Below are 24,134 nucleotides of genomic sequence, written 5' to 3'. Positions count from 1 at the left end.
ACTGGGCATGTCTCATCTTGTTGTAAGTCCCAGCCCGAGCATTCCCATCATGCACGAGACCCTGATGGATTAGGGGTTTGGGGCTGAAGAGGGGAGGGTGCAGAAGGAATGCTCACATATCTTTCCTGAAAAATACAAACCTGGAGTTCAGACATCCACTCTTGCACCACTTTCCAGGTGCTGTTTCAAGGAGCAAAGACAATAGAAACTTGATTCTGTCAATTGTCTTTTTCTGGTGACCCAAAATAATTTCACGAGAGTCCCTACCACATTTATTCATTATAGTTTAGTGTATCCCATCATTATAATGCAGCGTTAATGGCAGAGAAGTAACTGAGACACTTAGAAAAATCTATGATCAGTTACATTCTATTGTCAGCAAACTATTCCCTGAAATACTTTTTATTTGTATTTATTTGCTGTTTCTGTATGATATTTTAACATGTATGTTTCCAAGAGCCAGTAATTTGCTAATTATTTTAGCCCAACACCAAACCAAGTTCCAGGTTTTTAGACAGTAATAAGTGTACAAATTAAACCAGGTATTATAGAAACATTAAACATTAAAATACACCAGGGTGATGAATTAATTTAGATGAGAAATGAGATAAAATGGTGTCAGAGGATATCCCAGGTAGAGAACCCAAAGAGTGAGAAAACAAATAAAAACACTTTTGAAGAGCCTTCAAAAGTCACATTGACCCTTCATGAGTCATATAAGTGTATCCCAGACCAAATCCTTACCCGCAAGCCCCAGCGCCTTTCCGCTCATCACCCCAGGGCCCACGGAAGTCAGCTCTGGACTGCCTTCCTTGCAGCCCGTGGCCACCAAAGGCAACAAGTAGCCACAAGTGAGAAACTCATGACACATTCAGACTCTGGGCTGACCTATCAGGCGGACAGCCTGGAACATTCTCTCTTCCTCCAGCATCAAAATGGAACAGTCTGGTCTTCATAGAGTCATTTAGTTCAGAAAGCGATCTTGTTTGCCATCATAGGAGCACGACTTCACCGGCGCACATTATCAGCCCCGTTAGTGGGAGGAGCAGGAAATCAGAAAGGCATGAGTGCAGAGTCGGCTGGTGTCTGCATCCCTACTGTGGCAACGTAACGAGGACTCTCCCTTCAGGTCTCAGAAAGCCTTGCCCATTCCACCATGGACAAGCTGGACCAGTGGTTCTGAGGGTGGTCCTTGGACCATGAGCAGCATCTCCTGAAAACTTACTAGAAATGCAGGTTTTGCAGCCTCATTTCCAGTCCTGCTGAATGAGAAACTGGGGGTGGGGGCTGGCAATCTCGGTCTTCACAGACTCTCAGGCAATTCCAATGCACATTCAAAGTGAGAGCCCCTGAGCTAGATACTGCCTGATACTCTGCTCTGCATGGTGATTTCCCAAAGTTGGCTTCACCAGTAAGTAAATATTTTAGAAGAGAAAAAAAAAAAAAAATGTGAATTGACAGTGGGTTGCCAACTTTTAATTTTGGCAAAAAAAAAAAGTCTATTAAAAAATGAGATCTAACTAAAATTTAATATCACATTCCTTTCATTAAAAAAGGGCTCTTGATCATGAAAAACAATAAGAAAGACCTGAAAGACCTAATCTTGGAATATAGGACAGTCCCGTCTGCTAAATTAAATTAGCTTTATTAAAAACTCACAGCTGTGTCTTCATTTTCCTCTGTTTGCTATTAACTGGTGAAAAACTCACTGGTGAAACCTCCCTCATAAACTTAGAACTTTCCAAAGGTCAGCAATTTGGAATCACTGCTCTGCAGTGGTAAAATTAGGAGTTAAAAGTTACTGTTGCTCAAGGCAACCAGAAGTTCTATACAAAATCTTCCATAGTCTCATTCTTAACCTGATCAGGAAATAGGGAAAATGGTCTGGGCAGAACACGAACACACACACACACACGCACACACACACACACACACACACACACACACACAGCTTGATTCATTTTTTTTCCCCATGTGGGCCAGTGAATTGGCTCTCCCACTCACTGGACATATTATTTATCCCCATTTTTATAGGGATATAATCTTCTTCTCAACCCACAGATAGACATTTGGTTGGCATTGTTTGCAGGTTTTATATGTAGCACTCCCATTCTAGCTGGTTCTGTTGCTTAGGAGATTGGTAGCCCTGTTCCTAGAGAATGTCTGAGCCTTGTAGGGGCAGCTCCTGGGCTTGCTGGCAAGCTGATACCCCCCAGCTCTACCAAGGCCTGCACCCCCAAGAGCCCAGGTGAAAGTAACTAGCTATAAACCCGGAGTGCCAAAGCCAGGGAGAACCAGCTTGCCAGGGTGGTCGCAGAAGAGCAAGGCCAGATCTGCAAATCTCCAAACAGCTTTTGGTAGTGGCCACGGAGTGATACTGGTTCTGGGAAAGGGTTACAACGGTCCCTTCTGACAATGGCTCCAGAGACTCTAGCCTGCCCCTTCTTCTGAAAGCCAGTACCTCAGAGTTCAACAGAGCTGCTCCATCACCAGGTTATCCACTGCAGGATAAATCAGGAATGCATACCTGTACAGGTGTATGCACGTAGGAGGGTGTGTGTGTGTGTGTGTGTGTGTGTGTGTGTGTGTGTTGGTGAGATAGTATCTGGATGCGCATATGAGCCAGGGAGGGCGTGTATTCATGTAAGAAGTAAAATGGACCTAGTATGTGCCTGGGATGAGCAGGCCCCAGCTTAGGAAACTTAAGTTGACTGCTTCAGACCTGTCACTGGTTTGCATTTAATTCCAGTTCCGCATTCTGCCCATCCTCTTAGAGCCCTTAGAAGTCATAAACCTCATTCCACTAGAAAAATGAAATGTTCCTTTAATTAATATCAAGTGCCATTGCTCTTGCCATGTACAAGTGCCCTCTCCTGAGACCAAGGGGGAAATTGTCTTCTGCCCCTCGAGTTAATCAGTGCTGAATATTGAGATATTGATGAATCAAAGAGTGTAATTGAATCTTCTTAATACAGAGAGGGTGAGTAGAAATCGAGGGCCTCTCCCTAGCTGTCATCACCCCAAAAGGTTTAGAAAATCTCTTCTCGTATTACTTCTTTTTGGCAGGAGATACGGCCTCACATCCCAATCACCACGTTTACAGGCTCTCATCACCCCACTAGACACTAGACTCCGCGGCTTTCCAGCCATGCCCCAGGCCCCTCAGTGCCGCCCTTTGAAAGAATCTAGGCCAGAGCTCCTCACTCCCACATCAAAGGGGCTAGGGAGGAGAAGGCTCACCCCCTCACAAGGCGATTAAGCCTGTTACAGAGGATGAGAGGAGCAGCTGAGAGAGCAAAGCAAAGTGGGCAATTTGGGTCACCGAAGCACCATGAATAATTCAGGTTCCTTGATCTACAGAGACAATTAACTTTGATTATTGATAACGAGAATAATTACGAACAACATTTATTGAGTGCTTACTATATGCCAGGCACTGTGCTGAGAGCTCTACATAAATTACCCTCTCACCAACCTGGAGAGGTAGACATCATTGCCCTTCTTTTACAGACAAGGAAACTGAGGTACAGAAGACTTTTAATAACCCATGGCTAGTAAACAGTAGAGCAGAGATCTCTGCGACCATCTAACTCCATACCCCCAGCTTTTAACCACGACCTTGCACTGCCTAGCTGAAAAGCCAACAATGATCCCGCTCCAGCGTTAGGACGTCATTCTTGGGGGAACTCTCTGATGCAGCTGATGCCAGAGTTCCACATTGCAGACGAGGATGGTTAGGCTCCAAGCACTTCAGCCCAAAGTGGAACAGATCCAGTGGTGGATCTAGAATTCAAAGCCAGTCTGTGACTCCAAAGGCACAGCCCCTCCCACTGCTCTGCGCTGCCAGATTAGAGATCGGACTCTTCACGGAACTGTGCGGGGGTGGGACCTGCCTGTCCCTCTTCTGCATCACCACTCACAAGAGCGTCTATGGAGCAAGTGCTCATGGCTTACTAGCTACTTCCTGAGGTGGCTTCTGCCTCAGTTTGGCTCCCAGTGGTGAAAGCTTAAACTTATTTTGGTGGCCACACTTCCTTTTTCAATTGTATTTTTGTTTTAAATCACAATTCCAGTTCCTTCCACAGATACTAGCAGTTGAAGAGTTTCCTGGAGTGTCTGAAGTGATCACCACATGTTCAGCATGATTTGGGGTGCTGACACCTTCCAAACATAGGGAGAAGCCATGACCAAGCAAGACAGCATATAGAGTAGAAGAAAAAACAGTCCCAACTCTGTCCCCCACTAACAAGATGACATTGCATAATTTACTTGCTCTCTTTAGGCCTCAGTCTTCCCATCTGTAAAATGGTAGTATTGAATGAGATTGTCTCCATCTGGCTCAAACTGAGAAAAGGATTGAAAGAAATGAAGCCATGCCCCAAGGATTTAGAGTGGGGTGTAGGGCGCCAGCAGGGACCCTTTTATTTCTCCTATCTCTGGGCACCACTTCTTTATACTGCTCCCACATAAAAAGAGCCTAATGGAAACATCAGCCTGACTTTGAAGCAATCAAGAGCCCTCTCCTGCCTCCTCAGAGTGTAGATTCAAGAGATAGGAGTCTGATTCTGCTCATGGGAATAGAAAGGATGCATTCTAGCCCTTCTGATGCCTAATCTTCCAGTGCATCTAGAGAAAAACTATGCAAAGAGCAACCTTTAAAAGCCACACTGTATTTTTAGAATTTTGTGTTTCCTCTTAGCCATAATCCTGTGAGTAATACAGCAGCTTGTCTCCTTGACAGGGGACAATACGTATTAAAAAACAGAATATGTACTGCTATGAGCACGGCGGAAAAGTGCCTTTTCTCCCCTGAAGCCTTCTCATTAGAGATTCTGAAGACTACTCCCACCATCGACTTTTGTGTTCCTCTTGTCCCGTTCCATATGATGGGTTTTCAAAGCCAAAGGGTAACTTAGTATTTATAGATTGTAGAAACTCTTTCTAGTTCGTTGACCATGTTATATATTATACAACAAAAGACGTTTTTTGCAAGGTACTTGTGACTCGAACTCCATCTGAAGCTTGAGAAGGCTTTTGAATTGGTAGGTTAACTCTTTCACAAATTCACTTCAGTGGTGGAGGTCCAATTGAAAAAGCAAACATGGAGTCAACCCAATTTCCTAAAGTGCCTCCTAAAGTACCTCCTAAAGTAGCCCTCCTGGGGTAGTGATTAGGCAACCAGATTGACCACTGAGGGGAACAGGACTGATTATTGGTTATAAAAATGGATTTCAGGAGAGCTGAAGGCTGTGAGTGGTCAAAAGTAGGTCCAGGAATTATAGAGACCATCTATAGGAAGATGCCAATCCAAAGGGGCAGGGAAGGCATCCAAGGTAAAAGATCACGCTGCTCACGGTAGGCCACATTGCTGCATTATGCTGCAGGAACAAACGGCTCCCAGATCTCAGTGGCTTATGACAAGAGTGTATTTCTCACTCACATTACATAACTGGCATGGGCCGTGGAAGGACTGCTCTACACAGTCCCTCAGGGACACAGCCAGTGGCTGCCGTGCCATCCCACAGCTGTGCATCTGGATGGAACGTGTGGCCTCTTCAGTTTCTGAAGAGAGGCTGATGGACGTGGACTTTTTACTGCTTCCTTCAAGAAGAGACATGAATGCCATTGCCTCTCACATTTCACTGGCCAGACCTAATCACGTGGCCCCACCTCACTGCAAAGGTTGCTGGGAAGTGTAGTCTTCCATATGCCCAGAAAGAGGGGAAAAACCAGATATTGGTCAGCACAAGTAATGCCTGCCAACGCGATCTAGAATCAGGACTTCAAGATGAAGGAGCAGATGTGGTGGAACAGATAGCAGGGAGTATGTGCCAAGATTCCTGGAAGAGTTCATGACAACCCCACTTGTCTCTAGGGTTAGAGAAAGCTCTAGGGCTGTCAAGATTTGAACAAAGTCTTAGCAATTTTAGGGGACCTGGAAAATGTTAGCTTTAAAGGGCCTTCCTGTTGTATCATTTTGATATTCTATATGTTTCATAATTTCATCTTCATCTAAATCTCTCCCCCACAACCCAATTCTTCAGTAAAAGTATGTGAACCTTAATTATGAAATCTCTCATCATCTTCATCATTAAGGGAGTCTAAGGCATTGATTACTCGAAATTTCTGCAGATCCTAAGTGGGCCCCAGGATTCGCAGTCCCTTGTGGGACTAAAAGATTAGGGATTGGAGAGGGACAGGTGACTTCACAGTTTTAAAAGTGTGGTTCCAAACCATCTTACTGCCTTCTCTTTCTCACATGATCTTGATAGAAGTTTTAAATGCACAAACCTGTCCTCGTCTTTTATCTTCCTCCAAGTCTTGAGTAAGACATGAGATAACATCATTTAATCTGACTGCATTATTCTCAGGATCTCCAAGATAAATACCAGTTACGATTTCCCTACCAGAAAAGAATGTTCTCTTTCTTTGAGTTTACTTCCGTTGTCTGTAAACTAGGGATTAAAAAAAAAAAAAAAATACCTACCTCACAGAGTTGCTGTGAGAATTAACGAGATGGTAGAGAGCGAGAATTTGGAGAGTGAGTGTTCAGATCCAGATCGATTTTTTTTTTTTTTTTGGTAAGTTTGCTTCTCCTCATTATCCAAAACTCAGAAGCTAATAGATGCAAGTACTGTGGCAAGAGATAGCACTGTGCGCGAAGCACCTGGTGTTCTTTCTGGTAGCAGGAGCTAGTACCAGTATTAGCACCGCTGGTCGTAGTATTATTACTGCTGATTCTGATACCATCACTTCTACACAACAATGATGGGTTTTCCTAGGGATTTGTTTTAGTGAACCAAATTCTGCTTGTGAACATAGATTTGTCTCCCCAGGGATGCTTTTGAGCAGAATATAAGAATCCATTTTAGCGTCTGGTCCTGGGATTTTGCCTGACGTCTCTTTCTCTTTTTACCTCTTTTCTTTCCTCGTGTTGCAGTAGTTTGAGGAATGACAACTGTGTTCGCAGACTCCGCGCTCAGCCCTGCTTCTTTCCTGACATCTCAGCTCTCCCACGGTGTAGTGACTTTCATTTTCTCTTCTGAATTGCAGTGCCGGTGGCAGATATCAAAGCTGTGGTGACGGGGAAGGACTGCCCTCATATGAAAGAGAAAGGTGCCCTTAAACAAAACAAGGTATGATTTCCAAATTCTTGCGAAGAGTGCTATCCGCACAGTGCAGTCAGCGACTATGGGGGGCCCAGCCCCGCGTTACTAGCAATGCGCGTGTACATGCGTGTGCGTGCGTGTGCGTGTGCGTGCATGTGCATGTGCGTGCATGTGCTATTGCACGTCACTTACCCAGCTCTCCTTTTTCCTTCCCTGACTGCTTTTATATCCCTTAGACTTAGGCTTTCACTGATCACTTTCAAATCCCTGCCTCCCCCACCTCTTCCATTCTCTCCCTTCCTGTCTCCTGACAACGCTAGGAATTGCCTCCCCACTGTTGTCACCCAAGCCACCCTCAAGCCTTCTCCCTTCATCTCCATCCCTTCTCTGGGCCTCTCCTAGCCGCCCATTTATGTTCGTGTTCTCCCTTCCCTGACTTCCACCTCAATCTCTTCCATTTTCTCCTGCTGTCCTTACCTCCTCGGTAGCCTCTCTGGAGTCTCTGTGAAGCCTGGGAAAGGCAGAGACCAGAGGATTCAAAACATTTTAGAAAACTTAAGGGCCTGATAGCCTTCAGTGTCATGGAAAGTACTGTGAAATAACTCAAACCCAGCTTCAAGGGGAAAATTTCCCCAGAGGTGAATATTGCTTAAATCCTCTTCATATCATAATAGTTTTCACCCTCCCCTCCTAGTTTACCAACCAGCTGTTCATCATAACAGCCCGGGTTCCATACTAGAGGGTGTGGGAGGAGACACTAGCTGAAAAGATGAAAGAATTTCCTTTGCCCCCACTTTGCAGGTATTTGCCTTTGGAAGGGCCACCAGGGAGCCAGTTCGTTGTTTCTACCTCTCGGCAGCTTGTGATACATAGTACCCCTCCATGAACAAAATTATCTAGATTGATCTGGGTGCTGCAGCCACTTTGGTACCAAAAATATCCCATAGATCTGTTGTACTGTAAAAGTACTATTTAGGAAGATAAAGGGGAGCAGATACAGCCGAGAAGGCTGATAGCAAAATCATTGCTTCCTAAGTCACATAAGTATAACTCACCTCAACTCTGTGTGAACTCCTTCTTTGTCAAGCCTGTCACAGCACCATCATATAATGCACTTAACTGACCACTCTGGGCATGCCTCAGAGTCTGTGGGTCACCTGTTACACAGCATTTCTCTCTCCTTTATGATATGGGGAAACAGGGATGGTACCGCTCATCAGATTTCAGATGAGCATCCTTAACTACACCAGCAAGTTCCCAGTCTTCATGGTTTGCCTCCTCTACCACCTGATATGCAGAGCACAGTCTCAGGGAGCACTGGCTCTGCTCAGTTCCAGCACTGGCTCAGCTCAGCCCCGTGGTTATATAACACTTGGAGCTGAGCAGGAAATTAGCAGCAACAAGAGTTTATAACCCAGAGAAGGCCAGGAAGGGTGTAGTTTGCAGCAAAACAGACTGCCAAGACTCATGCGCTCTGAGTAGGGATAGAGAGAATTAGGTAAAATGCATGTGGAGAGACTGGTTTCAGTCCCAACATGGGAGGCGCTTGGGAATTGTCACTCCTATCCTTGTAGTAAGAAGAAACTGAATAAAGTGAAAGTCAACAGTTTTCTTGGACCTACCAGGGAACTGAGGTTGCAAGGCAAACTGCCACCGTGGAATCTGGAGAGTCAAGTGCATCCAGAGAGCCACAGCCAGATCTGCCCACCTGGGGCAGAATCCACTGGAGCTATAAATCGTAGGATCACTTAAATGACAATTCTGATTAATTGCTGTAGGCTGAGTGTGGGCTAGTGTGAGGGTGAAAAACTTAGGGTTTCAGTCTTCTAAGGGGTTGCATACTTTCATGGGCTTTACCTCCAGTAACCCTAGCGGATTCTTACAGTGAAGAACTGAAAAGGACCACCCCTCGTGTCTCTGGCAGGAGAAAAGGAAGAGTAATCATGAAATATGCCAGAGCCTTCTCCATAACAAATTCCTGTTCTCCAGACCTTTTTACTATCTAGAGGAAGAGAATTTCTCTCATTTTATCTCATTTTAGCCTTTCTGTCTCAACTGTGGGGTTGGGGGTTGAGGGAGACATAGTCAATAGCAGTCAGAGCCTCAAGGAAATTGGTAGGAAACTCTGCAGCCAGGAAAAAGGAGAGAGGGTGGGAGGGGAAGGGGAAGGCTATACCATTTGAGAAGGTGACAGCCAGAAGATACAGAGCCCCTAAAAGATGAAGACTTAATTGGCAAATTAAATGCTATTCATCACCCATATCCTACCACCACACTAATAAGACTCCAAGATAATATAACAATCGATTAGGGCTGAAAGTTCTGCAAGACATAAACTCTCTCTGAGGAAGAATACTTAGGGAAGCCCAAAGTCAATAGAGGAGACAAAAACAGGGACACTAGAGGAATTTGAAGCCTCTGACACTTATAGCTACAGCAAATATTAAACATATCCCAATTCCTTGCCAGATTAACATAAATCATCACCATAAGGGTCTACATATCTCACTTCCTATTGCCTGACACAACATGTCTGAATCTCAACAAAAATTATAGGCATGCCATAAAGCAAGAAAAAACAGCCTGAAGAAACAAAGCAATCATCAGAACCAGACTCCATTATGACACAGATGCTGGGATTATCAGACAGAGAATTTAAAATAACAGATTATAAGTGTTTTAGGCTCTAATGGAAAAAGGAGACAACCTGAAAGAAGAGATGGGTAATGTAAGCAAAGAGACAGAAACTCTAGAAATGAATCAAAAGGAAAGGCTATAAATAAAAACATTGTCACAGAAGTGAAGAATGCTTCTACTAGGTTTATCAGTAGACTTGGCGTGGCCAAGGAAAGGATTAGTGGCTTAAAGATGAGTCAACAGAAACTTCTAAACTGAAACATAAAGAGGGAAAAAAATGAAAACCCCAAAGAACAGAGAGACAGTTGCAAAAGGTATAACATACGTATAATTAGAATACCAGACCAAAAAAAGAATGGTGCAAAAGAAATATTAAATCAAGAATGGCTAAGGACAGTCCAAAATTAATGACAGACATAAAACCACAAATCCAGGAAGTTTAGAGAACACTAAGCAAGATAAATATACAAAAAAAAAAAAAAAAAAAAACCCACCCACAACACTTAGGCATATCATATTCCAACTGCAGAAAACCAAAAACAAAGAAATAAAAGGAGACATTCCCAAATCCATTATTATATAGGGATTTCAACACCCCTCTGTCAGTAATTGATAGATGAAGCAGACAGAAAATCAGTAAAGATATTGATGACTTAGAACAACACCATCAGTCAACTTGATCTAATTACCATTAATAGAAAATCCACCTGACAACAGCAGAATACACATTCTTCTGAAGCTCACAAGAGACATTGACCAAGACAGACCACATTCTGGGCCATAAAATATATCCTAACAAATTTAAAAGAATAGCAATCATACAAAGTATGTTCTCAGGCCAGAGTGGAGTTAAGCTAGAAATCAGTAATAGAAAGATAGCTGGGAAATCTCCCCAAATATTTGGAAATTTAAGAATACACTTCTACATAACCCATAGTTAAAAGAAGTCTCAAGAGAAATTACAAAATAAACTATAAATAGAGTTAAAATGTAACATCAAAATGTGCAGGATGGGCGCCTGGGTGGCTCAGTCGTTAAGCGTCTGCCTTCGGCTCAGGTCATGATCCCAAGGTCCTGGGATCGACCCCCACATTGGGCTCCCTGCTCAGTGGAAAGCCTGCTTCTCCCTCTCCCACTCCCCCTGCTTGTGCTCTCTCTCTCGCTGTGTCTCTCTCTGTCAGATAAATAAATAAAATCTTTAAAAAAAAAAAAATGTGCAGGATGGGGCAAAAGCAGTGCTTAGAGGGAAACTTACAACATTAAACACATATATATTAGAAAAGAAGGAAGACTTAAAAATCAATAAATTTTCCACCTTACAAAGCTGGAGAAGAGCAATTTAAGCCTAAAGCAAACAGAAGAAATAATCAGTATTAGAGTTGAGATCAGTGAAACTGAAAACAGGGAAAATCAACAAAAGCAAGACTTGGTTTTTGGAAGAGATTAATAAAACTGATAAACTTCCAGCCTGACTAACCAAAAAAAAAAAAAAAAAATGAGAGAAGACACAAGTGACCAATACTGAAACAGGGGCGGAGATGATGATCTCATTTGAGCATATGATATGTGTGGGTGGATTGTGGCCTTCCTGTGTCAGACTCCTCTCCCCGTAGAGACCAACAAAACAGAGTAAATGACATTTTTCAATCTATTTTTTTTGTCATGGCACTCATGGAAAATTGGATGGATGGATGGATGGATGGATGGATGGATGGATGGATGGGGCACACTGCTATAAACACAGAGATATGATAGCAAGTGGAGGCTAGTCCCGGGTATCCCCTGGTTAAGATGTTCCAGTCACCCCCAGCTCTTCCAGGCTACCTTGGGGGCTGAGACAGGCAGTATCTCCACCAGCCTGGTGCTTTCATTGCATACACATGAAAATTGTTTGTTTTGCAATATTTTGAGTGTTCATACACCTGGTTCATCAGGCAAAACATCAAAAGGCAGAAAGGAAACCCATGGTTCTAAGAATTTCCTTCCTCAGTCCCCCGTACCCACACCCCTTCTCCTAGTACTCCACAGGCCTGCTGCTCCCCACCTCTGGGACTTCTGGTAGAAAAGGGGATATCTGCAGCTTGAAGGGAGAATTGACCAAAATATGTCCACAGGAGGTCTGTTGGTACATGGTAGTGGGCAGTAACCAAATTGGTTACAGTAACCAATGTGTGTTGCTGGCTCTTCAGACAGTTTTTCCAACTGGAGGGTAGGTTCTGACATTTTGTGCCATGGGACTTTGGTTAGTTTAATCGCTGAGCAAGGCAAACTGACATTAGCATCCATAAGGGAGACACTTTGTTAATAGCAATACATTGGTAAATGACAGGACTTCTCACTCATTCAGCATCTGACATGCAGGGCACTGTCCAAGATCCTGGGAATAGAAAAAGGAAAGGAACCAATCTGACCAGATTTCACTGATATAGATAGGAATGTATTTGACATATCAGAAGCTTCCATCTCACCATGTCCTAGAATCCAGCTTTTATTTTTCCAGTGTGATTCATGAACCTGAAATAAGAAGCAGATTATACTAGGAGCTGATGTTCTAGCATCATCTTGAAAACTCTGGTCTTAACCCAAAAGCCTTTTGTTGAGATTTACTTCATTCATCATTCATACTCATATGAGATTGAGTATCTTCTTTCTATCAGATCTGTGCCAGGAACTAGGAATTCAAAGATAAATACAACCTGGCCCCTGGCCCTGGGTGTCTAGTAGATATAAGACTTATGTGCCAACATGCAATGATAATCCAATGTTGTCTATACTCTGGGACATTTATTTTTTTAATTTAATTTAATTTGATTATGTTATGTTAGTCACCATACAATACATCATTAGTTTTTGATGTAGTGATCCATAATTCATTGTTTTCATATAACAACCAGTGCTCCATGCAGTACGTGCCCTCCTTAATACCCATCACTGGGCCAACCCATCCCCCTACCCTCCTCCCCTCCAAAACCTTCAGTCTGTTCCTCGGAGTCCATAGTCTCTCATGGTTCATCTCCCCCTCTGATTTCCTCCCCTTCATTTTTCCCTTCCGTCTCCTAATGTCCTCCATGCTATTCCTTATGTTCCACAAATAAGTGAAACCATATGATAATTGACTTTCTCTGCTTGACTTATTTCCCTTAGCATAATCTCCTCCAGTCCCATCCATATTGATGTAAAGGTTGGGTATTCATCCTTTCTGATGGCTGAATAATATTCCATTGTATATATGGACCACATCTTCTTTATCTATTCGTCTGTTGAAGGGCATCTCAGCTCCTTCCACAGTTTGGCTATTGCGGACATTGCTGCTATGAACATTGGGGTGCATATGGCTCTTCTTTTCACTACATATGGCTCTTTTTTCTTTTTTTCTTATTTTTTCTTTTTTTCTTCTTTTCACTACAAAACTCGGGGACATTTAAATACAGGGAGAGCCCAGGAGACTTGAGAACGACTCCCAGGGGAAATGATGTCTGAGCTGGGTTTTGAAAAGGAATTGCTAAGCGAGAGGAAGACTTTCTAGAAAGAGGAGAGAGTATGTGAAAAGGCACAGGGTCCTTCCAACATATGAAAGAACATCCTCTGATTGAGAAACATTGAATTCAGAGTACAGGACTGAGAGACAAAAGACAAGAGAGACAGAGGACCGAGAGAAGAAAATGGGTTGGAGAACTATTGGCTGATAATGTTAAGACAGATTGGGGCCAGAAAGTTATAGCTGCCCGAAGAAGGCAGTATCCTCTATTATTATGTACTACATGAATGAGTAATTTTTGCCTTCTAAAATAGAAATTCAAACTCATAGATCTATAGATGAGCAGCAGTGTATTTTAGCTATGAAATCTACTGCTATGCCTATGGCCATATTCAGCACACTCACATGCCAAGTTATATCCTGTGTCTTTGCCCTCCAGACGACCTGAATAGATGGTGGAGAACCAATATAGTTCAAGGGAATGCTGGAAAAAATGGCCAAATGAGACGTGTCACCCCAAAACAATATAAGGAATGGCAGCCAGCGCTGAATACTGAAAATATGTTGCATAAAACTCTACTCTTGTATTCAGTCTGACATTTGCCTGCTGGAAAATGGCAGTCCCCAAAACAAAGTGCCATCCATGTCTAGAGTTTCTCTGAGCCTCTCCTGACCCAGCATGCCTTGTCACTGCATGCAGGCCCAAGAGTTGAGGATGGGGTCAGAGGCCCCAGGGCATGGTTGAGGGGTGGGATGTTCAGATTCTCCTGCCTCCTCTATCCCCAGAATTCTCCCATCCCGGGCCTTCCTCCACATGCTGAGAGATGTAAATTAATGGAATAGAGAATGAAAATAAGAGCTCCTGAACATTATTTTTCACGGAATTAAATCCAGAGGGAATAAAGGACCTTAGGTCGTGAGTAGCAAAGCCCCAGAGCATCAGATGTCTGAATGCTGTGGAGTATGATGAAGCCCCTGAGGGGGACACTGCCCCAGATCCATGACCCCTCCTCTACCACCTCCTGGCACCTCTATCCCTCACAGACGGTTTGGACAGGTGGCAGCTTCTGGAGTGTTAGTCCGAGAGGTGCCATCGCTCCCAGCTCTGTAGCCTTGAAGAGCTGACCTCCACCAGTGACTCAATGACAACAAGCCAGGGATGTCAATAAAACTCATTATAGGCGATAGCAGCCTTTAATGCAGGCATGTGGATCAGAGAATTAATTCCTCCCACCCCTCCCAGGCAGCTTTGGTGAAATGAAAGTGGGGATTGACATTCTCACGAATTTCCCATTTCCTGCCTGTGTTTATCAGGAATCTAGGTCATGACGACTCCGCTCCTTCACGTCCTCATTGGTTTGTGCCTTAGGAGGGCAAAACCCAAAGTTGGCAGGCTCCCTCCTTTCTCTTCCTTCTCTGTGCCTCTGCAGAAGAGAAAGTGTCACAAGGACAGCCACATTGACACTCTGGCCTCAGGTGACCTCAGCACCTAGTCAAGAGGCTGCGTCTGGGCTCTGGTGGTGTTCACCCTAGCTGTCGTTAACCAGGGGATGAGCCATGTGACCGCCTCAGCAGAGTGCCAGTTGTCCAGCGTCAGCCCAGAAATCCGTTCATGAATTTCACCTTTTCCTAGTGACCTCCAAAAGTCACCTAGGGCTGTCACCATATACTGACTGGTCATTCACAGCAAAGCCCATCCTCTCCTTTCTCCCCAATCTCTCAAGCAGGAGTTAGTTTTCCTAATGAATGACACTGAGATTAGTATGAAATCATCATTTATATCAATGTTCCTAATCTAAAAACAATCTTTATGAATTAATGAGATCAGAGCTTAACATTTTATTGAAAAAAGTTTTACATTTTTTAAAAGAAAAAAATAATCACCTCTGATCCCAGCCTCTTAACATAATTATTTTCATTTCACCTTATTTGCCTCCAGTCTCTGTCCACAGGTAGACATTGTTCATAATTGTGATCAGTATGTAAATAATGTTCATTTCTCCTGCTTCTTTTCACTTAAGATCAGATCTTCATAACTATCATACTCAATGGCTGGCTGAATATATTTCTCTGCTAATTTGTGATTTCTTTAATGGTTTACCCAAATTGGGGAAGCCATTTATTTAGTTCTCATGTTATATTCTTATAGGTAACAATGTATATGGCATTTGCTTGCTTTTTGATTTTTAAGGAATAATCCCAGTAATGGGATCCCTGGTTCTTGATATGGATTGCCTGACTGTTTTTGCTTTTTTTTAAAGATGACACCAATTTATGATGCCACTAGTAGGGCCCATGACAAACTAAAAGACCCAAGAGAGATGCTAAACTTAATAGAAAAAAAATGTTTTTGTTTGTTTTGGTGAACTCTTTTTTTAGTAGAGGCCCAAGGAAGAAGTAATGAAAATGAGGAGAGAGGTAGTTTGCAGAATAGCTCCCATTCCTGACTCAGCATTCTTTCCTTCACTTGCTCCTATTTCTGGCAGGGTGAGGAGGCTGTAAGAGTTTGAGACACCAGTAGGTCTAGGCCCAGAATAAGAGCTGCTCCCTCTTAATGAGGCGACAGCTGGAGGCAAGTCAGACACAGACGAACCCCACGAGAGCCCAAATAGCCGGATGGTTGACTGTGTCAGGAGAGACATCCAGCTAATGCTAGGCCTTCAAGAGTTCACTTGGCAAGAATTCTTTAACCCATTTGAAATTCTGAAATCTGGAGGCACTGACCTCATCTGTTTGCCTTCCATCTTCTTTCTGGGGCATTCTTGCTGTGAGTTACTGGCCAAAGGCAAATCCTCTGACAAATAGTAAGCAGAGAATGATGTGGAAAGATCTGCCCTCCTAGGAAATTATGCAGTATGTGTGTGTTGTAACAATGCAGAGCACCAATATGGGTACACTTGGCCCTTTCCCTCCAGATTAGGAGCTTTTAAGGTGTTGAGAAGTGCCATGACTGTCTTCTAAAGTTTGTATCCCACTAACTGCTCAAACCAATAGAATAATCATTGTACCCAATAATGTATAGCACATATAATTTGAGAAGTGTATTTTAACATACATATTAGACATGACATTGAGTGTCTCAGCCAAGGTCATACAGCTACAGTGCAATGACAGTGTCACTTAAACCTTGGCCCTTTGGGTCTGGCTCATAGCCTGCACTCAGTAGACGCTCACCAATGAATGAACCCACGTATTCTAACATTGGGCCCTTGCTTCTCCTTTATACTCTGCAGCCTCTGGATAACACCTAAGTTTTATGTAGCCTTTGCTCTACAGTACTTCAAAGATTAAAGGACCTAAAGATAATGAGTTCATCCACAAGCCTCGTTGGCTCCCATGTAGCTTCCATATTTTAGGAAGTTCATACCTCTATGGACATCTGTCTGTTTGGGGGTGATCAAAGATAGAGCAGCCCTTAATCTGCTGGTTGGGGAAAAGTTTACGATTTCTCAGGTCTCCCTGGACCTGGAAGGGAGGAGCTGAAGAAAGAAGAGTATCATGGCTTTGGGGTTATATGGCTTTGGACAATGATTTAACTTCTCCAAGCTCCTTCCCCTAAAAGAGGAATGAGCACACTTGCTACAAGGACTATCTTGAGAATTAAATGAGTTGGTTCATGCAGACCCTCCCCTAAACAGAAGGATATGTGCTGTGAACCTTGATTAAAAAAAAAAAACGCCCCTTCCTCCCATCAACCTCACTGCTGCCCCCATGTCTGCACTCACTCCATGTTCAGTCCACAGCCATTTATAACTGCAGAGCGAATGTGCCCCTTTTTCCTCACTGTGGTGTTTTCTCTGATCCCTTGTAGGAGGTGCTTGAACTTGCTTTCTCCATCTTGTATGACTCAAACTGCCAGCTGAACTTCATAGCTCCTGACAAGCACGAGGTAAGGGTCTCAGTGGGGTTAATTTGTGAGACAATGTCACTTTTTTTTTCCCTAGAAAAACAAGCAAGAGAGAAATATTGGAAAGAAATTTCATTTTAAAAAAAAAGCGCCTGCCTAAGAAAAATCATGAACAAAGGAACATCTCGTTGATTTGGTATAGAATGGAAACTTTTTTAAAAACCACCAGTTATCACAGATTCAGCCTCTTACTAGCTTGACCAAGAGTTCATGGTAATGAAAGAGAATGAACAGATGCTTCATACTCAACAAGGGCATAATTGTGAACCCCGAGGAAGAATCAGCCCTGATGAAGCTTTGGTTTTCATTGAGTATTGAATTTTTAGTCACAGTCTTCTGAAGATAAACTTGTCTCTATTCTTTAAAACACTTGATGAAGTAGGTTTTCTACCATGTTTCCTTAAGTTATTTTAAGAGATTTAGGGCTGTCTCTGCTGTTGTAATTTTATTTTTGAGGTGATTTTATTCCTTTTTGACATCTTGTTATATGTATAATTTGTTTTTCTTCTTGAAGCACGCTTGTCAGCTATATTTAAAATATTTAGCATAGATCTAGGAAAATGTATTTGTAAGGTGAAATAGCAGCTATGGTTGATGTAACTCGTTCTCTTGTAAACAGGAGCCCAACATTACGCTCGAAACTGTTATTTTTAGACGATACCATTCAAATTTTTGTTTTACGTGTGGTTGCATAAACAGCTTTTAGAAAGGAAGGGAACATTTTAATAGAATCTGACTTTTGTTTCCCGTTTCCCCTAGGAGACTCTGCTCATTTAGAAGTTATTCAGTATCTGCTTTTCACTGGTTTAAAGCTTTTGAATAAAATTGTACATCCCAAAGAGAGAGGAAAGATTAGATGCAAATCCTGCATTTAGAATGGTGCTTAAGTGTAATTCTGTGTAACTTGACATTTAGTTTGCAAAAGGGTATGACTTTGTCTTCATCTTTCTGAAAATAGATACTGAGGCCTACTGCTTCTCTTTTTAAATAAAATTGTGGTTATACACAGGCAGGCCATCGTATTTAAGAAGTATACAGCTGTATGGAAAACTACTTTAGAAAATAGAACTGTGGATGTTATTTAAGTCTATGCAAGGCTGTATTTTCCCAGGGTGCATTCATTCCAGATAAGGACCAATGTTCTCAGACTGCCAAATTTTTATTTGCAACTGCCACCTTTTATTGATACGGTGAGGAGAAAAATGCCATACACTTGTGAACACTTAATTTCTTCAGATCTCTTTCATATGTATTACCTCATTTTATTTGCATAATCACTCAATAAAATAGGAAGTCCTATTACAGATATCTTCATCAAATGAAGGAGAGAGGCCTCTCAAAATCGAATACCTCAACATTTGCAAAGATAATAGTAATTGCAACTAGCCTGGATTTCTCTGTGCCAGGCACCATCCCGTGTCTTATGTACTTCACCTCACTTAATCTTCATTATACCTCTGAGAGAAACAAACTATTATGCCCATTTGATAAAGGAGGGAAATGAGTCACAAAGAGGTTAAGAAGCCTGTCCAAGGTCAAACCAGTAGTAACAGAGCTGGAACTGAAACCACGGAGCCTTGCTCCAGGAACCCTGTCTCCTTGACCCCTGCACTGTGTTGCTAGGGAGGCAGGAAGCAGGACCCGACCTCCCAGCTTCCTGCCTGTGCCCATCCCCCAATGTCAGCAGTTAATCACCTCAGGGCCAAAGTGGACCCATCTATACCCACACCCACACCCATGCCCAGTTGCCCCCCTCCAGATTCCTAGCAAGGCAAATCCAGATACATCGTGTATTTGTAAATATTCCTGTGTGCATCTCTAAATAATAGCATCCATTTTGAAACCAACTACAATACCATTATCACAGCCGATTTTTTAACATTTTGATACTACCATCTGTAGTCAGTTTTCAGACTTCTCCACTTGTCTCCATTGTGTGTTTTATTTCTTTTATACTTTGTTCAGATCAGAATCCAAATAAGATCCATGCATAGCAATTGGTCAACATGTTTCTTCAGTTTCCTTGAATCTATAGGTTCCTCCCTTTCTCCCTCTCTCTCTCTCTCTCCCTCCCTCTCATGGGAGCATCTCCTTATGCTTTTTTTTCCTTGCAATTTATTCATTGAAAAACCCAGGTCATCTGTCTGATAACCTTGCTGAGAGTCTAGATTTTGCTGATTATAATTATCTGTATTAGTTTACTGTGGCTGCTTCCACAAATTACCACACATTTAGTGGCTTAAAACAACATGAATTCCGGAGGTCAGAAGTCTGATGCAGGTCTTTTCTGGGCTAAAATCAAAGTACTGGCAGGGCTGAATTCCTTTCTGGAGGTTCTAGGGGAAAATCTGTTTCCTCCCCCTTTGCACTTCTGGAGGCCACCGGCATCCCTTGGCCACAGCCTCCATTCACCCACAACCGTGGTGGTTGAGTCTCCACACTGCCTCATTCTGACCTCCTCCTCCGTAGTCAAAACTCACCTTCTTTCTCCCTTCTCTTGCTCACTCCTATCCTGTTTCCCTCTTCCACTTTTAAGGACCCTGGTGATTACATTACCCCCACCTGGACAATCCCAGAGGACCTTCCTATTTGCAGGTCAGCTGATCAGCAATTTTAATTCCCTTTGCCGTGCACCCTAACATACTCACAGGCTCCAGGACGTGATCTCCCTTAAAAGGAGGGTATTCTTCTGCCTACCATAACATGTGCTGTTATTTCACATGGTTATCTGTCTCCCGTATTTTGTATTACGTGGCAGTTAGAGGATTCATCTAATTGAGGCTCAACTTTAAGCAACAGTGGTGTTGTATTCTTCCGTGGTGTCTGGTTGTCTCTCTGGGGGATGTTAGCAGCCATTGATGATTTTTGCCTGGATCCTTGGACCTGTTAGACATTGGAAAGGTTGGTATCTCAATTCAGTCATTCCTTCTTCATTTATTAGCGGGAAACGGGCCTCATATTTGAGGTTACACAGTTTATATGTAACAAGCAGGCTAAATACTTGACTTTTCTTGTCAGTCTTCCAAATAATGCGCATCTTCCAAATGAGAACAACGAGGTGGTTTTGGTGTTGGAGTATCATTATGAAGTAATGGATTTAAACATATTTGTGTTTTAATGGGTTGCAGCGATTGTCATTATCAGTGTCCATATTATCCTATCTAGAGAAAGTAGGAACACCTTCTGGTTGGTTTCTGAGTCCTATTGACATGACCCCAGATGTCTTTGACAACCTTCAGTCATTCTGCTATGACAAAATATGTCTGGCTCATCTTGCATGTTTCCTGCCTTTTCTCTGTGGAGCCATGGTCCCTTCTGGTAGAAAATGGTATTTAGCAACCAGAATCTGGGCATTAGGTGTGCTTGCTATTACTTGGTTGGTCATTATTTTTCGGCCTTTTTATGGGCAGACTAGGAGTTACATTATTTCTTTAAAGATAAAATACACTGTAAGTTCATTTTGATACTTTCCACTCAGATTCAGTCCTACTGAGTTTTTATTTATTGGTTGATGCACTCTTTAATAAAATTTTCTGTACCTGCTGCTTCTCAAAAGAAAGGCACCACAGAAGTGTTCCTGTGGGTCAGATTAATCCGTATTAGGAAGCTGGCCAGAACCGGGATGGTTGTACAAGAAGCAGTAAGCCCAGGGCTTAGGGATTTACAGTCAAACAGTGTTAGAGCTGGAAGGGGCCTCAGAGCACATGGAGTTCAGTGGCCCCCATATCTGGAAGTATATCAGAATTAACTGGAAGCTTTTCTAAGTAAAATTTACTCACCCAGGATCTACAAGATCAGGATCTCCAGGGTAGGACCTTTGTATCTATTTTTATGAAGGTTATTTATGTGGAAAGGAATGTTTCAATGAGTTCAGAATCTGTCTGAGGGATTCATGAGGACATGAATACTTCCAGATGTCTCTTAGCACTCAGCTGGTGTTTAGATGGGTCAGACACTTTGGCAGAGATCACACAGCCAAGGCAAAGTTCTATACTTCAGGGCCGCACTACCCAGACATACACCCTCATAATACACCCATGGTGCATCTCCTCAGCTTAAAAAGGGGTGCCTGAGATGTGCATCAGGGTGAGATTTCCAGATCACTGTGGCTTAAGATTTGTAAAGTGCTTGCAGTCCTATAGTACATTTTATGTTGAGATCTGCTGTTATATTCCAGGTAAGCACAGTGCAAAGGACAGGCTAAGTATAGGGTCTGGAATTGTAACTTGACCCAGTGAGGGCAGAAGAGGGGGTAATCTAGAGCCCATTCGAGAAGGAAGACTAGTCTGACAGTAAGAACAGAGCAATTGCTATCACAGAGGTCCTACAGAGGACTAGGATATACTAAAAGGCGAGCGGAGCACAGCTTCCAGAATGCAGACAGTTTTCTCAGATGCTGACATCAGAAGCTAGTTCAGCCACCGGGTATCTTGGCTCTAATACAAGTCCCAGGGCTACAGCCTCTGGGAGGGAGGATGACAAGAGCAAATCAGGTCCTCAGATAAACAAGGTAGAGTTTCTTTCTTCAAGGAGTTCACAGTCTACTGGAGAAACAAAAGGCATGGTCAATTTTAATGAGAAAGGAAGAACCAAATTCTTAGTTGGCTGCTCTGGAAGGCTTTCCAAGATCGGCTCTGTCCCCAGGAACCAGGCTTCCCAGACCCGAAGGAGAAAAAACCTGGAAACTAGAGACTCAAGGAGAAGAGACAGGCAGCCAGCCCACCTCCCATGAAGATCAGCCAACAGTTGTAGCCATTTTGTCCACCAGACACTGGGCAGCAGAACGTTATTTCCTAGCCCTTTGCTGAGAAATGCCAAGGTGGGACTATCATTGGTTCCCGGGTAAGAGTGGGCTAACGTTGTGAGTGTTAGGAATCAGAGAGGAGAGGCAGAGATTAGCCACTAGACTAGGAACCGTGCTTGGAGTCAGGAAAGAAGCAGCCTCGACCTAATGCTGAGTCTGGGCATGTTGGGATATATACTACCAATAGCTTAAAAGCAGACTCACTGGTAGGATGTTGAAGGTATGACGTTGCAAGGCCATGCAGAACTCAGATCCTCCTGCTGTTAAATAAGAAGGCATTATTTGCACAGAAGAGTGCAGGTGCACTAGAGTTAGATTGCCTGAGTTCCAGTCCCACCCACTCCACACACTACCAAGTTCCTCAGCCTCTCAGCACCTCGGTTCTCTCATCGGCAAAACAGAGATGATACCAGCAGTGTCAACTTTATTAAATGGTGATGTAGGCAGAGCACTTAGCACAGAGCCCAGCACACGTTGCGTGGTCATTGTTAACCACTGTCACTACTCTTGTCATTGTCATCAGTAATTACCCTTGTCACCTCTTTTTCCACCAGTACTGTATCTGGACGGACGGGCTGAATGCACTGCTGGGGAAAGACATGATGAGTGAGCTGACCCGGAATGACTTGGACACCCTGCTCAGCATGGAAATCAAGCTCCGCCTCCTCGACCTGGAAAACATTCAGATCCCTGACGCACCTCCCCCCATCCCCAAGGAGCCCAGCAACTATGACTTCGTCTATGACTGTAACTGAAGTGGCCGGGCCCAGAAGCGCCCCCTCCAAAACTGGAAAATCTAGCTAACAGGAGAGAAGAATGAAAACACACCCACGCCTCGGAACCCTCTCGCGGTGCAGAGAAGCTGTGGGTCAACACTGTCTTTGGCCTCGCCTCTAGCCCCAGCATTCTTCTACCCCTACCTGGCGTCTTGCTCACTGCCCTGATTCTGTTTCTAGACTCCATTGCTTTAGGTCACTTCCCACTGCTGCAGTCTACCGATGGGAGCAGAGCAAAACCCACCGCCAATAAGAGAGCCAAAGGGCCCTTCCATCCTCACCCCCCTCCCCAGCAGGCCCGTCCTCCCTCCCTGGAGGGTGCAAGCCGGCAGCACCAGACTGCCCCAAAACCTGCCCGTCAGACCGAAGGGACTGCCCCAGTGCTTGTGTCTGGAAGAAACAGCCTAGCTGCTGGAGAAGACCAAACACCGCCTCCTCATTCCCCTTCTCTCCAGAGTCCGCTCACACCACCAGTTCCCTGTGACTCAAAATCTGCTTTCAGGTCTTTTCCGTCCTCCGTGCAGGCCTTTGCCTTGTGCTGGTCCTCTCTGGTTCCAAGGGCAGCAGCAGAAACCTCGTTCTAGCCGTGGACCGCACCGGGTCTCCGGACCCAGTCCCAGGTCCAATGCCATTTCACGTCTGCACTGTGAGCGTCCCCAACCTTCTTTCCTCGCCAGCTAGTCTTGGGTGTCCTCTCTCTGCCCCAGCCCACACCTGCCTTCTTCACGCCTCACACCCTTCCAGCCCCTTAGCTGAAAGCACAAATGGTGAAATCAGTCGTCATCCCCATCTCTAATATACTAAACCGAAACGCCTCTGTGGCAGGCGGCCCCTCTCGACGGGTTTGGTGTTACCTTCTCCTGGGGGTTCTGCTATAACACAGGCCCCGCAGGATGGTCAAGCTGTCAGACATCCAAGTTTACATCATTGTAATTATTACAAGTATTGACAATTTGCAAGGGTTTGGGGGTTGGTTGTTTTTTTGTTTTTTGTTTTTTTTTTGCTTTGTTTTTGTACAAAAGAGTCTAACATTTTTTTGCCAAACAGATATATATTTAATGAAAAGAAGAGATACATAAATGTGTGTACTTTCAAGGTTTTTTTTTAATTATTTTAATCCTAAACATCTTCCTGAGAATAACATTCCCTTATACATGCTGTGGAATAAAATGAATTGTGATGAGTTGGAGAGCTGGTGTTTTGATTTGGTGACTTAGGTGCTTGTTGCTCGGTCCTTAGCATCACTAGTGAGCTTGTCAGAAACGTCTTTGACCCCACCCCAGCCCTGCAGGATCGGGATTGGCGTGCACAGTAGCTTTTCAAGAGCCCTGGCTTAGGGGACTCAACCACTGCTAGGTCACCAGAGACTCTGAGCATCAGTAAAGCATGTTATTTCTAAGAAGACCATCTCAACTCACGGAGA

The 24,134-nt window shown here is 43.6% G+C and overlaps 1 protein-coding gene across 5 annotated transcripts in view; it reads left to right on the top strand.

The window, feature by feature from the left end:
• ELMO1 (engulfment and cell motility 1) overlaps nt 1–23,900 on the top strand; it is a 512,699-nt gene extending 488,799 nt beyond the window's left edge. For all 5 annotated transcript variants that reach the window (XM_078059467.1, XM_078059469.1, XM_078059466.1 and 2 more), the window contains 3 exons: nt 7,054–7,136; nt 17,036–17,113; nt 22,490–23,900. In XM_078059467.1, the coding sequence (XP_077915593.1) occupies nt 7,054–7,136; nt 17,036–17,113; nt 22,490–22,690 (362 nt within the window). In that variant the 3' untranslated portion in view covers nt 22,691–23,900. The remainder of the gene's footprint in view (nt 1–7,053; nt 7,137–17,035; nt 17,114–22,489) is intronic.
• The last annotated feature ends 234 nt before the right edge of the window (nt 23,901–24,134 follow it).

Source organism: Halichoerus grypus, chromosome 12 (genome assembly GCF_964656455.1).
Source record: "Halichoerus grypus chromosome 12, mHalGry1.hap1.1, whole genome shotgun sequence".
NCBI lineage: Eukaryota > Metazoa > Chordata > Mammalia > Carnivora > Phocidae > Halichoerus > Halichoerus grypus.
Note: the sequence above shows the minus strand (reverse complement) of the source record. Positions and strands in the feature narration are given on the sequence as shown.